This window comes from Lingula anatina, chromosome 2 (genome assembly GCF_051362555.1).
Source record: "Lingula anatina isolate TDL-2025a chromosome 2, LinAna3.0, whole genome shotgun sequence".
In the NCBI taxonomy this organism is placed as follows: domain Eukaryota; kingdom Metazoa; phylum Brachiopoda; class Lingulata; order Lingulida; family Lingulidae; genus Lingula; species Lingula anatina.
The window spans coordinates 22703454-22718718 of NC_141768.1; the positions used below are offsets into that span (position 1 = coordinate 22703454).

The 15265-nt window shown below is 34.9% G+C and overlaps 2 protein-coding genes and 1 long non-coding RNA gene across 7 annotated transcripts in view; 1 reads left to right on the forward strand and 2 right to left on the reverse strand.

The window, feature by feature from the left end:
- LOC106174560 (CTD small phosphatase-like protein 3) overlaps positions 1–11724 on the reverse strand; it is a 25738-nt gene extending 14014 nt beyond the window's left edge. Inside the window, exons 1-2 of one of the 3 annotated variants that reach the window (XM_013556175.2) lie at positions 11606–11724; positions 3097–3244 (exon numbers count right to left, since the gene is read on the reverse strand). In XM_013556175.2, coding sequence (XP_013411629.1) covers positions 3097–3210 — 114 coding nt within the window. In that variant the 5' untranslated portion in view covers positions 3211–3244; positions 11606–11724. The other 2 variants (XM_013556173.2, XM_013556176.3) reach the window with 2 other exon arrangements.
- Positions 10040–15265, forward strand: part of LOC106174562 (ceramide synthase 1) — a 21294-nt gene continuing 16068 nt past the window's right edge. The window contains exons 1-2 of one of the 3 annotated variants that reach the window (XM_087006721.1): positions 13874–13888; positions 14053–14320. In XM_087006721.1, coding sequence (XP_086862847.1) covers positions 14075–14320 — 246 coding nt within the window. In that variant the 5' untranslated portion in view covers positions 13874–13888; positions 14053–14074. Of the gene's footprint in view, positions 10148–13873; positions 13889–13925; positions 14321–15265 lie in introns of those variants that run through there. The other 2 variants (XM_087006722.1, XM_087006720.1) reach the window with 2 other exon arrangements.
- LOC106174563 (uncharacterized) overlaps positions 13916–15265 on the reverse strand; it is a 7948-nt gene continuing 6598 nt past the window's right edge. Inside the window, exon 3 of the long non-coding RNA XR_001239608.3 lies at positions 13916–14398. This is a non-coding gene — a long non-coding RNA (uncharacterized LOC106174563). The remainder of the gene's footprint in view (positions 14399–15265) is intronic.

The window sequence follows — 15265 nt, forward strand, 5'->3', positions numbered from 1 at the left end:
TAGTCCTGTATTTCTTTTCTGAACGTTTGGCAATCATCAGTAACATGGTTTTCCCATAATGGTCATCATGGCAGCAGCACCCAGTGTTTTCTTCTATTCTGATGCAATATTACATAGTGGTTAACAGCATAATGACCGTCAGTTTTTAATAATAAAATATACATATCATGGATTTTCAGAAAATGTGACTAGCATGGGTCTTCAAGCCCATGGAACTTCAAAGTCACACCTTGAAAATGCCAATATGTGAAAAATTAAACTTTCACCAAAAAAAAACTGTTTAACTAGCAGAAAGAATTACCAAACAGACTGCATTGCCTACTGAAGCTGTATTTTAGTCCCATGTTTCTTTCCTGTAAGTTTGAGAACAGTAAGTGACATGATTTTTCTTAAATGGTCATCATGGGAGCAGTGCCCAAAATATTTTTTTCCAAATTTTGATGCAATATTACATAACGTTTAACAGCATAATGACCATCAATTTTTAATAATAAATATTAGTATTATGGATATTCAGAAAATGTGACTAGCAAAGGTCTTCAGGCCCATGGAACTTCAAAGTCACAACTTGAAAATGCCAAAATGTAAACAAGACAGCACTGTTCTGAAATGTTTTTTTTTTTCATTTTTAACACTTTTTTAACATAAAACAAAATTAACAGTTTACTGCCATTTTTATATGATCAACTAAGAAAATTGATGAGATGTGAAAAATATCAATAAAACGGTGTCAAATGTGCAATTTCCTCCATTCTGAGTTTCTGAACATAGTGAATGATTGAATCTTACAAACTGCAATGATATGAGTTTATTTCCATTTTTGAAACTTTATTACACAATACACAATAACAAGTTTACCATCATTTTTACAAAATCAATTAACAATGTTGTAAAGATGCAGGAAATGTCAAACAAACACTTTTACTTATCTTATTAATTAAATAATGAAACTGTTAACATGCCTAAAAATTGAATCTGAGGTAATGTGAAACAAGACAGCACTATTTTGAAATGGGTTTATTTCCATTTTTAACACATTTTTAACATAAAACAAAATTAACAGTTTACTGCCATTTTTATATGATCAACTAAGAAAATTGATGAGATGTGAAAAATATCAATAGAACAGTGTCAAATGTCCAATTTCCTCCATTCTGAGTTTCTGAACATAGTGAATGATTGAATCTTACAAACTGCAATGATATGAGTTTATTTCCATTTTTGACACCTTATTACACAATACACGATTACAAGTTTACCATCATTTTTAAGTAATCAACTAACAATGTTGTAAAGATGCAGGAAATGTCAAACAAACACTTTTACGAATCTTATTAATTAAATAATGAGACTGTTAACATGCCTAAGAATTGAATCTGAGGAAATGTGAAAAAACAGCATAACTTATAAAATAATGGTCCGATTATGCTGATTTTTTAAATTGACCTGCGTTGTAATAAGATTGATTACTCCTGTGAGTTTCATGACAACAGGCCTATGGGTTTTCCTTGAAATGTGTTAACAGTGTTGCATATATGCTGAAAAGTGAAAAAACAGCATAACTACTAAAATAGTGGCCCGAACATGCCGATTTTCGAACTTGATCTGCGTTTTAGTAAGAATGATTACTCCTGTGAGTTTCATGACAACAGGCATATCAGTTTTCCTTGAAATGTGTTAACAGTGTTGCATATATGCTGAAAAGTGAAAAAAACAGCATAAATTCTACAATAATGGCCCGATCATGCTGATTTTCGAACTTGACCTTTGTTTTATGAATATTCATCAGCTCTGTAAATATAAAGCCAAAAAGTAAAACTGTCTTCCACTTATGGTGTTAACGCTGAAAGTGCACGGCGACGGCGACATGATCGGCGACGGCGACGACAGACGCAGGTGATGGCAATATGTACAGACACATCTGTGTCTGTACATAAAAACAGTATAACTTCTTAAGTAATGGCCCGATTATGCTTATTTTCGAACTCAACCTGCGTTTTAGTAAGATTGACCACTCCTGTGAGTATAATGACAATTGGCCAATCCGTTTTTCTTATATTGTGTTATCAGTGTTGCATTTATATTGAAAATAGTGAAAAAACAGCATAAATTACCTAAAAGTGACCCGATCATGCTGATTTTCGAACTTGACCTGCGTATTATGAATATTCATCAGTTCTGTAAGTTTCAAGTCAAAAGGTAAAATGGTTTTCCACTTATCGTGTTATCTGTGCTGCATATATGCTGAAAAAAGTGAAAAAACAGCATTAATTCCCTAAAAGTGACCCGATCATGCTGATTTTCGAACTTGACCTGCATATTATGAATATTCATCAGTTCTGTAAGTTTCAAGTCAAAAGGTAAAATGGTTTTCCACTTATCGTGTTATCGGTGCTGCATACATGCTGAAAAAAGTGAAAAAACAGCATAAATTCCCTAAAAGTGACCCGATCATGCTGATTTTCAAACTTGACCTGCGTATTATGAATATTCATCAGTTCTGTAAGTTTCAAGTCAAAAGGTAAAATGGTTTTCCACTTATCGTGTTATCTGTGCTGCATATATGCTGAAAAAAGTGAAAAAACAGCATTAATTCCCTAAAAGTGACCCGATCATGCTGATTTTCGAACTTGACCTGCGTATTATAAATATTCATCAGTTCTGCAAGTTTCAAGTCAAAAGGTAAAATGGTTTTCCACTTATCGTGTTATCGGTGCTGCATATATGCTGAAAAAAGTGAAAAAAACAGCATAAATTCCCTAAAAGTGACCCGATCATGCTGATTTTCGAACTTGACCTGCGTATTATGAATATTCATCAGTTCTGCAAGTTTCAAGTCAAAAGGTAAAATGGTTTTCCACTTATCGTGTTATCGGTAAAAGTGCACGGCGACGGCGACGGCGACGACAGCGACGACGGCGACGGCGACGACAGACGCAGATGATGGCTATATGTACAGACACATCTGTGTCTGTACATAAAAATTAATCTCAAATATATTCTGAATTTCTTTCTTTGCCTCTTCAACACAGTATGTTTGACCGAGTGTGTTCAAATAAGAAACTACCTTTTTCTGAGAGCTCTACGCATACACACCTGCGATTTGGCCAATTTTCTTTTGAGGCTGGTAACTCTTCCTATGTTTTCTGTTCGTTTCCCTGGCTTGTCCGGGGACTCTTGTTCAGCCCCAGCACAGCTGCGAAGTTGCATGGCATGCCACGAAGTACTCACATCATCCTCCGCTCTGAAAGACAAGCACACATCACATTTAGATACAGAGAAGCAGAGGACACGCTCATAGGCAATCATTAGAAATAACTGAACTCAAAATTTTGTAAAGCATTGAATGAAATTTTTTTTTAAAGCAAGAATTTATGTAATCTTGCTAATAAAGTAATCCACAAAATACTTTTACAAGGAAAAGCATATCAAATATTCCAAAATGTGTGTTCCACTTCAGTCCACTTGCAAGTTTGATTTTCTTTGGAATAAATGCAACCAAAATATTGAAAACTGAAGTAAATTTCCACACACATAAATGCCCATAGATATAAACCAACAATATGCAGGACATGGATTGCAATTTTTTTTTTCTTAAAATTTGCCAGATATAAAAATGCTGCTGCTAATGAGCTATGAAAGCAATTGGTGTTCACGTTTTGTACAATCAACCTGTAGGGTCTTTTGCATCAGAAATCAGCTGAAAGGATGGATAATTTCAACTAAATAGATAAATGTACTCTCACATTTCCTCAACATTAAATATAATCCACATTTTTGGGAACAATTTTCACCACATAATAAATAGGACAAATGTTCACTAACTTTACCAACTGCAAAGCAGAACAAGGTAAATCTACAGCAAAATATTGATTTGTAGATTTGTGTAGCCCATAGATACAGTCAAATACTTTAACATATGGTGTGCACATTATATTCTCTGTTGAATGTATGGGCTAAGTCACTTTATTATAACCACAAATGTCAGATCACCAGATTCATACATGCATTTCATTGCTCTCCATCTTATTGAATATCAAATTACCTGCCACAAGTTACTAATGGGGGCAACATTAAACAGGTGATGAATTATTTGGGCCATTCACATTAGCAAGTAAACTGCAGTCCAGTTAACTCCGATAGAAACCACTTTCTTTGCATTCAACACGATATCTACAGGTTTTTGAGTAGTGATGAATTGTTATGCTATACAAAATATTTCATTTGCTCATGTCAAGAATTATTTTTACTAAAAAAAAAAAAAAGCAAATATGTGCAGCAAGGAGAAAAAGCAGATTGTAGTTGTTACATGAAGCAGAGTCAAGGACGTCTATGTTTCAGTGTTAGTACTGTCAGTATTTCCTGCGAAATCTGATGAATTGTCCATTTGTACGCATGCATTCTAAATGTGATTTAGATTTTATAGTGATAGAACCCTAGGCCTGGATCTGGGTTTATTTGGACAGCAGTCACAAGTTTATAGTCAGTTCACATTTTAAAAAACCAGCCCCTATAGGACCACGATCAGGCCTTTACAGCAGCTGAAATTGCCAGTGTGAACGGTCCTACTGACATCAGCCAGAACTAGGTTACAAAAACATGCATGAAACACAAGTGATGCTGTCATTAACATTTTAACAAATATCATGCTACTTATCTACCTTCCAATAGTCCTAGGACATATATTACTTTGTATAAAGCTGAATTTCAATATTTCCTGAGGTATTAATTAAACATAAAAAACTATTTAGAGGGGGGGAAAACATAATTCATTCATCCGAGGGTAATTATAGGAGTTTAGTGCCGATTAGCTTTCATGATAGACCTAAGTTTATATAACAACCCATTTATAAGCCTGCTTGTGTACCTATTCACATACCAACAGGTATATAAGCAAGCCATCAGTCAGTATATCGCTTGTCACTGATTTCATAAAACTATCCTCCAGCTACCAGTGTTAAATGCTGGCTTATGTGTGAATGACACTTGACAAGTTATCAAGTTAATGAACAACAGTGTTTCCCTAAATGGTGCATTTATTGGAAGTTCCCATTTCTGCTTTCAAATTATTTTGAAGGAAATATTCAACAGCAACATTAAAAAAAATTACAAGCTTGGCATCATTTTATCATCTGTAAAATGCTCTCCAATATTTCAGTGTCACAAGGAACAATGTTAAATTTAGGAATGCAAATACTAGAAACTCTTATTATGGCTGATGTTTTGAAGAAAAATCATAGTAAATTTGGCATAAAAAATTTTCAAAGCAAATATTAGACTTGCATTGTATACAGACAGTCAAGTGGGCGTTGATTTAGTTCACCTTTGTGAGGTGAGGTCAGCTTCACTTTCTGTCTCCAGATACTTGACATGTGAAGCACTGGTAATCATAAAACTGGGACCAAAGTCTATGAAGTTACGTCACAAATGGAAGCAGTTCCATTTACAAAATATTATACTTCTTATTTCATGTAAATCCTACTAATTTCCAATTACGTTCAATTATTCTTAACCCTAAGACTTATCCAAAACTTTCACAATAGCTTATATTTTAACTGTATTAGGGCCTACTCAAAACATATGAAAATGTATTTCATGTTTCAGGCAATACGCTCCTACTTAATATCAAATATTAAGATTATACTCAAGTGTCTGTGGTCTTTGTTACACATTAGTGTAGACAGATAGATGGTGACTGAATTAGTAAGAATTTTCAATCCAATAAATTGTATACTGTTCCTCAATAAAAATGTCTTAATGCACATAATTATTTAAAGAACCCACTTTCAAATGAACAAACAAAATATTAAAGCCGTCCTATCCGCTGCATCTCCAATTATATGAAGTCTGACACATAGTAATGATGCAGTGATTCATCCCCTGCTCCAGATGTCCAGATAAGGCAGTCGCATACTACTACATGTCCAAGCTTTGGGAGGGGTACAGATTAACATTAAAGCTTATCCACTAGCACTGGGCAGGCCAAGTAGACAGATGACACACTTGCCCCCAAGGAGTCACTCCATTTCTCCAGGTAGTTAATGTTATCCACTCTCTGCTGGCGGTAAACCACACAAATACTATGAGCAAGGTATTAATAGTGTGTGTAATGCAAGTATCAACATGTTGATTTAATAGCATGTCCGTACCTGTCTAATCACCTTTCTGTCCCCCCCTCCCCAATCTTAAAACTGTCCGCATGAAGAATATAGGCACTGGTGTAACAAAACCCAAGCAATGCCACTGCACTATACAGACCCTACATAATATGGGCCATATTTTACAACAGAAACCGGATACTCTTGGATAAAGAGCCTTTTTAATTTGTTTAAAAACTAATTTAAGTATAGGATAAAAAAAATGATATACTTACATAGGTTACCTACAATCAAAACCCAAAGTCCATTAACCTTTCATATATATGTTTAACACTACAATACAACTTAAAGATTATATACCCCAAGAGTGTAGTTTGCATTTCATACAAAATCGATATCCAAGTGTATAGCATAATTGAAACTGACCCCTACCATGTTCCTCTGCTGTTTAATTTGATTGATTTTCTTGTTGCGCCAGCACCAATCCATACATTGATGTTTACTTTCCCTACCTGCCTTAGTTCTAACATAAATTAAGCTTAAAGTAACTTAGGAAAGACCGTGTATATATCTACCTGTTGACAACGCTCCTGTGACCTACATTCTCCCTGCGTCTGACTACTTCTACTAATAGCTTAGTCTTCAATGCTAACCCTGGCATAAAGCCAAAGCTTGGGATCCAGCCAACTTCAGTTAATTTTAGAGCAGGCTGCTTGCTGAATGAATAAGGTCACAATCAATATAGAGCCTTACCTTGGAATACATCTAAGGGAAAATGTAAAATAGCTTTGAATGTTAGACGGGATAAATCTCTGTAGAAATTTGATAAACTGCTCTTAGGACCAAGCAAACAGAGTAACTTAGAAGTTTTTTACAGTGCCCTAGTGTCACTTATAATCAAATGTGAATGTTAAAGACTGGGGCATTTTTTCACACCTGACAGAAATTGGAGACTGGCCAATAAGGAACATCAAAAAACCAACTGGTTTAGGAATATAAATGTCAGTCATGAAATACCTATAAATGGCTCTTAACAGTCCCTCATGACATAACAACAAAACCATCACAAAAAAATACTACTAGTGTTCAAATTTCCAAAAGTTGTTCATCCAAGTTGTGTTGCACTCTTCAACAGCACAGCAGAAACCCAGTGCCAATCAAAAACAGGTAAAAACAACAGGAGAGAAGGTAAAGCAAGTGGACTGGTAGATAAAATTACTAGTATACCAGCAAACACCCAACTCATTCCATCCAGCTGCATCATGGATCACGACACCCTTCCTCTTCTACCTTTTCAGTTTGTTTCTTTTTATACAAAAGTAACCACTGACAAAGGCCAGTCTCAGCAAATGATCTTTAAAATGAATGTTTTCAATAGATAGTGCTTACTAAGTTCAGTTTGAATTAAATCCTGTGGTTGACTAAGTTTTTGGGGCATATGGTATTTAGGCAAGTGCTCTCTATAACTTACTAATGTCTCGTAAACAATAATTGCCATTAGGAATCATTCATATTACAGTGCTTGCATCAAGTATTTATTCTATCGCACTATGAAATCACAGATTACATCGTTCATTTAGCAATCTTCATCAAAAATCTGTGCTTTGCATTGAAATAACAAACAGAAATTTCATTTAAACAAGGTCTGTGACTTGCTTGAAATTCTTTTACTTGCCTCACAAAGATCCAACTCAAATTAAAAAAAAAATAAAAAACTTGTTAAATTTACATTTAAAGAGAGCACAGAGTCTCAGTATAATGCATATAAACCACTTCTTTTAGCTTTAACTTTATAAAATCATAAAAGACTAAAATAAAGTCTAAATTCTAAACTGAAGAAACCACTCAATCAGCCAAAGAGGGATTTTAAAACTGCACACTCTTCAAATTTCTGGTAACAAAATGACCTACTCATCTCACCCTCCAGTTCCTAAAAGTCCATTAAATGACATTGTACTGGGTTTGCATTGTATAATTATCACTCCAATGTATGAATGTAGCTGCATGTGCAATTGCATACTTATTCAAACGAGTTGCCAAAAACCAGCAATAGTTATATTTAGCAGAAAATATCCGCTTATGTAGCATTTTAGGGTTAACGCAAAAAAATGTCCTTTGGTATTTTTTTAAAGTTATACTATTAACAAAATTCAATGGCTGGGTTGTGGCAAAAGTCTGACTTCAAATGCGTCTTTGGAGTTTTTAAAATTTCAAAGAATGACTCTCGATGGCATGAATATACAATATTGTTACATGGGTATGCGTGTGTATGCGTGGGGAGGGGGGGGTCGGTGGGGGGGGGAGAACACTATCTAAATAACCTCATTTACAGCTGGGTCCATGAAGATGTATATTTTGACAGTGGCCCTTTGCTGCAGTGTACTAGATGGATAAACTCAACTGGTACTCAAATTTATTTATTAACATTATTTCTTAAACTCATAATTAGAAAAAAAGAGTGCAACAGCTGATGGTAAAATCTATTCACTGGTACTGATAGCATTAGGTGACAAAAATCAAAATTTCACATATGTAAGTAAACAACTCATCCTGTACATCTGTGAAAAGTGGTTTCACATTATATTCCCATATCTTGGTCAGTGCTCATTTTTCTAAATTATCTTTAATTCTTATTATCTCATTGCTCTGGTGATTGAAATAAAGCTGTCTTTTCATATGCACATCAGATCAATAAGCAAGTGCAATATGCTGCTATAGCACTAGCTTCAAAACAAACCATTTCACTGTGCCCTAATTACATGGCAATTTCCTAAGAGACTGATGAATAATATTCAACTCAGTTTGACAACAGACGGATAAGTGTTCAGAGAGGATAATGAAAATTAGAAGCTTTCTTTAAACAGATGACAAAATCCCCATCAATATTACCATTGATATTAAAACAGTATGTCACCAATATTCTTGATCAATAACTTTAATATCATCATCAATGTTATGTTACAGAAAAGTTATAATTTAGACTAACACTAGAAAAGTAAATGTTCAACTATTAATTAAAACATTATTTAAATGGATTATAGAAAATGAGACCCATCTTTTAAAATGCTGCCAATGTATCACTCTCTCATTAAAAATGTTTAAGATTTGACAAAATTGAAGTTTATGGCTGAGTGTTCCAGAGAGTTTAATGTGATCATCTGCAAAAGCAAAGGCTGCCATAAAAGATATTTTTAAGTTGAAATACCCAGTTAAAAATCACTTTATAAAGAAAAACCTTACTATAAGGCTCACAAATAAAATTACATTTTTATGGTTTAAATAAATGTCTGAAATATTTTTAACAAATACAAGGTCCTAATAGTTATGTAAAAATGTAAACACATGGCTATAACTGATAAATAATTTGTGCATTAAGATAATTTAGGAGTAAATTGGACATAATTTCAATCATGAGATTACAGCAGAAATATAAAGTCACAGTCTACATTTCTCAAAATACAGAAGTCTTGTTTCCATTCAAGGTGGTTTAAAATCAGCATGACACATTTGGTTTATTGGGGTGGAAAGGGGGTGGGGGAGGGGCTTAGGAACAAAAACAAGTGTCTGTAATGGTCTATTGTTGTTGATACACTATGTCGGAAAAAAATGATGGAAAGCCACTTGTCTATACCATAACACCACCAAGTAGTAGAACAGGGATCATCAGATTAACTTCCTATGAAGGGTTCATCATATTTTTGCCAAGTTACTACGTTGATCCAATTTGATAGGAAACAGCTTAACACTGATGTATTTGGTTTAAAGCTAATCTATTATTGATTACTATTAGATAGCCGCCCTTGAACACAGATATGAAATTTATTCACAAATGAGTTAAACTCACATACACGCATGTTGTCACATGCTGGAGATTGATATTAATTACAATTCATTATCATACTCACTGATGCTAGAGCTAATAAGAGAAAAATGCTGAGGCAAGTAGCTGTGATAAGATGCTGGTGGGCTCTAAGCACAAGACTGGTGACACAGTAATCGAAGGTTTGAACCCTCACCAGCTACATACTGCCATGGAGATACATCTTCAGGTAAGACAAATTTTTACACTTAAATGACTCTCTTAATCAAGTGGTTGAAATGAATATGCTAAATTGGACACGTGTTAGATATTAAATTTGAAATAGATTTTGTTTATTTGGAGTGTTTGATGTTGTGACAGTGCTGTTTTTATGAATAATTTCCAACTGAAACCACTTTGTATGCCCATTTAAGCCTTAGGTTTAAATATATCATGCTAGTACCTTTTGTGTTAAAACTTGACAGCAAAAAATAAAAATAAATAAAAAATAATAAAATAAATAATAGTAATAATAATAATAAAATAAATAAATAAATAAAAAATAAGAAAAATAAATAAGAAAAATAAATATATAAATAAACTGCAAGATCCATTTACTAGCAAAGTAATCCATTTTTATGCTACATTTATGACTTTGGTTTGCTAAAATAATTTGGTTAAAATAATAATTTAACCCAAGAAGTCTATGCAATATATTCAATGAAATTTAGCAATATCAACTGTATACGGCATCTAAAAAACATAGGATTTTGTTATACTTATGTTCATAATACAAGATGGCAAATATAAATTTTAATTTCTTTACTTCATAAACAGGAGTCTTTGGTTTGGTGGGTTTGTCTTATGGATGGATTTAAACCATTATCACCAGAGATACAAACTACGTTTAAAAAAATAGCCATTTTCCTTTTATTCAACTTAAAGCAAAAACCATCCATGCAAATTGTTCAAACAGAAGCAAATCTGGTACTGTAGCAAAAAGTGACTCATGCCCATATTTGAGTTCTTGGCTGCATGCCATGAAAATGCGAGATAATTATCTGAGTTGCATTTTGAGGTTTATCTGTAATTAATTCCAACATATCTGCTACACTGAACTTCAAATATAAATCTACTACAAATCAATTCATTTATCTATCATGTTTGGATAATTTTACCCATTTAAGTCTATTATCGTTTAAAAAACTCTATATAATCTGTTGTTGTTATTATTATTTGTATTTCCTGTTGACTGCACGAATAGCAAAAGATTTACTTTTAAGTCAGACCTTGACACATCGAGAAAACTTGACAATTAATCGCCATGTTGATTTAAAACACTTTATAAATTTTTTTAATAGGCTGAAATTAAAATTAAAGGGGCTCAAGTTGTCTCACTTTATGAAATTCTAGTGTGCTTAAAAAGCGTAACTTCACAATATACCATGCTTGTTTAAAAAGACAAGTGACGATCACTCAATGACCCAAATTTCGATATTAAAATTTAAATTGCAAGTGCAACCTAAACAACCCATGAGAAGCCGGTAGCGAGCACGGATGCATCTCAAACAGTTATTTTAGAACTGCTAATCAATTTTTATTATTACTTAACTTCATAAGAGATTGGCTATTTCGTCTGAAATCTAATGTCTTAAGTGCCATCATTTAGATTTCGCCACATATTATGCAGTTAGATGAATTTACTCACCCTTCTTAATGTTTACTCGCTGTCGTTCTCTTTCGCGCGTATGTTAAGTGACCCGGATGTTAAGTGCGCACCTGTGGGAGCATCTATAACAAAGATCAGTGGAACAAACCTCAGTGGGTTGGTTGCAAAATAAAAGTCGCAAGTGTTTAATTTTTTATTACCATTAGGATGTATTCCGACTTAATTGAGACTTTTGGTCAATCTCGCACTTCAGTTTAATGTAATGAACATGTGTAATTAAAGCACAATTTTTGTCGGTCGAACGATGGAGTCATTAGATAGATAACGGGGGAATCCTTTATCTACCTTAAATTAACCAACAGAAATGACTATGACTCACCGTCACATCTCTGAAGAATTGTAGAGAGTTCATGCATTGTTGTGTATTTTGCGTATTTGAAGCTTAAGTACACTAACGGATCCAATTTGTCAAGGAGTGTCTACGTTTTAACATCTAACTGCGCTTAAAAGGCACCGAAAAGATTTTTCCATGGCGCAGTAGGCCTATACCTGAAAACCAACTGAGGCACTTTAATTGCAGTTTTACGAATATGAAAGTGAAACCGGTTTAAGATGCTTTTTTTTGGCTCCATTGAGCATTTCTCCTTTGTCGAAACATTTCGACGCAAAAGTTAATCCTTTTGTCTCTGATGATATAGTTTATTGGTCTGTGTGTGGGCAAACAAGTGCGTGTGTCAATATCATATCGTATATATAATAGAACGATGAAAATTATGTGCGTAGTATAGCTGACGCAGTTATTTTTTATCAGTAGCGGATCGAGGGGAAGGGGGGGGGGGAGAGCGGCAAAATAAATAAATAAAACTGACACAGATATTAAAGGTATTTTTGTTGATTGTCCGGCAACATTTCTATGAAAGAAGAAATGAATGCAACGCTGTTTTTTGTATTTGAGCGGAGACTTCAGGATATAATGACATCTTTATGAATGGCAAGAATGATTAAAGGGCAAGACCAATTACGATAAGATTTTTTGTCATAAGCTAAAGAACACCTGAAATGTTATTTTGCGTAGAGAAGGCAAAAATATATAAATAAAGAAAATAACAACAGGCGTAGGCCTACTCATTATCTGAGATTATCACTAGCTGATCCCGGAAGATGAGAAGTGGACTTTTAGGGATGAATCCGCTATTTTGTTGAGTGGGCGTGCAAAGATGGAACCTGATGTCTTTTTTTTTTTTTTTTTTTTTTTTTTTTTTTTTTTTTTGAGATTATTATATACCAGTATCATGTAAATTTTTACTCTCTGCCAGGGGCCAGATTGGAGAGCACGTCTTTTTTGAGGAAAATAATTATATAATTAATAGGAGCGTAGGATACTGGTGAATTCCCAGAAAAATATCTGTGGAAATCTTTCCCTCTACCAGGGCCACAGAATAATTTTTCACTAAATATTGACGGATAGGCCTATGTCCCTGTCCAGTTCATGACAATTTTTTCTGCTCCTACAGAAGAGGATCTGATCGTTTCATAAATTAATCAGAGACATGTCTGTGTTTTATTTTTAAATCAATCTGTGCCCCTCCAGGTAGAGGGTGTGTATATTTAGTGAAAAAATTATGGCCCTGGTAGAGGGTATGATTATATGGGCGCTGCGTCAATATCTTCGTTGCTGAAAAGTCTACATGTAGGGCCTATTTGCCTGGATGTTCTCGGGCCTTAATATATGTAGTATGGAATAAGAAACTTACGGTACCTTTTTGCAAGCTCAAAGTACGTGTGCTATTAATTTTCATTAACACCATGAAACTTATGCTCCAAGAGCTTTTGGTAAGCCTTTATTTCGTTCCATTTATGGGATGTGGAAGTTATTCAACGACGTTAATGGAGGGGGGGTGGGGGGGGGGGGTGGTGGTGGAGGGGGGTGTAGAGAAAAGCTACGAAAAGCTACCCTCTGCCAAATATTCGCGATCAAAAGTGAAATCATCACATTCGAAAGTTCTAATGATATTACTAGGAATTAAGACGAAGAGCAAGTTTTATCCGTTTCATGGTTCCTAGTTTGAAAGAATACCCCCTTCTTCACATTCAGCTAGCCATGCTTTATAACTTTATTTCAGGACACAGTTACGCCCCTTGAACCCATAATATGATGTTCGTCATTTAAAACCAATGACATGGTGTTCAATAGAATATCCGGGTGATGATAAACGAAAATAGTGGTGTGCGGTGCTATCTTTGTTCCGCGAAGCGGCAACACCGATCTCGATTGTACCTGAATGAACTGTTCCGCCATATAGGGGGATAAGGATCGATAAGGTATCAAAACATGCAAACATCTAAACGTGCCAGAGAAATTTTATCTTTATTAATCAAAAACCACAATTTCATAATGTTAAATTGATTTTTAGGAAATATAAGATGACTGGCTGCAAAGAGTCTTTCAAAGATACTTGAGAAAATGAGCTGTCTCCCCTCCACAGTTTAGCACCTTGACCCGCAGTAATGGCGGCCGCTAGCGACAAGTACTCTGTGCTACCTACTTATGTGCAGCTTGTCACCGATGTATATGCGGCAACAAAAGAAAATCAGAGACAGTGGGGAAACGTTCCAATTTATCTATGGCCTTCAGGGTTTTTGGAATGTTTGACCAAGGGCGCCTACATCAAGACCATCGACGTTGCCCTCGTGATAGCTCTTGCTGTATTTTGGACTTTGCTGCGGTATCTCTGTGCTGGGATCGTTTTCATTGTGAGTAATGCAGTAGCCGATCAACCGATACGATCTTCATTAATTATTTACTGTCCCATGAGGCATTAACATCACTATCTGAAAGAAAACAACGTTATACACGTTATTGTTCATGAAAAAATTTTCTGTTTACATTTACAACTTCAGTTTGTCGTTCGCTCGGGGGTGGGGGGGCAATCTCATTTATCTATCATTAGTTTCCAAGTTTTAACTATGGCTGCATCCAAAAACAGATGATCCTGGGAATAACTAGTCCCCTGTTCAAATATGGCCGACCCTACTTGAAAACAATGGCAATTAATCCCCTTATGATCTCTCTGCCTACCTTTAGCCATCCCCTACAGGGGCCTAGCAATTAAAGTTAAATTAGAATGGCTCCAAGATTTAATTGCTAGGCCCATATTTAAACTGCAGACTAGTTAGTCAGTGGATCATCAGTTGTGTATGTGGCCTATTGCACATGATATGAACACCAAGAATTAATAACATGCAATCCTATGGAGAATATTGAGTTGGTATTCTGCCAGTTTTTCATGGCACAGTCAACCTCATGCAACTCATTCAATTACCAAAGAAAGAATCCTTTATGTAATATACCACAACATATCTGCTGAATCAAGACTGGGTTCCCATACTTAGATCAATCCATCTGGATCGACCTAACTCCCTGGGGGTTCATGCTCAATTGCTGTCAACTCAAGAAGCTTAAATATCTGTCACGCCTACCAAATCAACTAGGGGTAAAGATAATTACCCCTGAGTTTGATAGCAATTTAGTGAGACTCCCCAGGGAGATAGATCCATCCAAATATCTGTGGGAATGGTCCCTTATTTTAATGACATTTGAAAGGATGAAATTAATACATAGTCAAAAGCACTTGTTTTTTCCCCACTGCCCTGAGTATCTCAGTAAAGTCCCATTACACTGGACAGCGTCCATTCTGC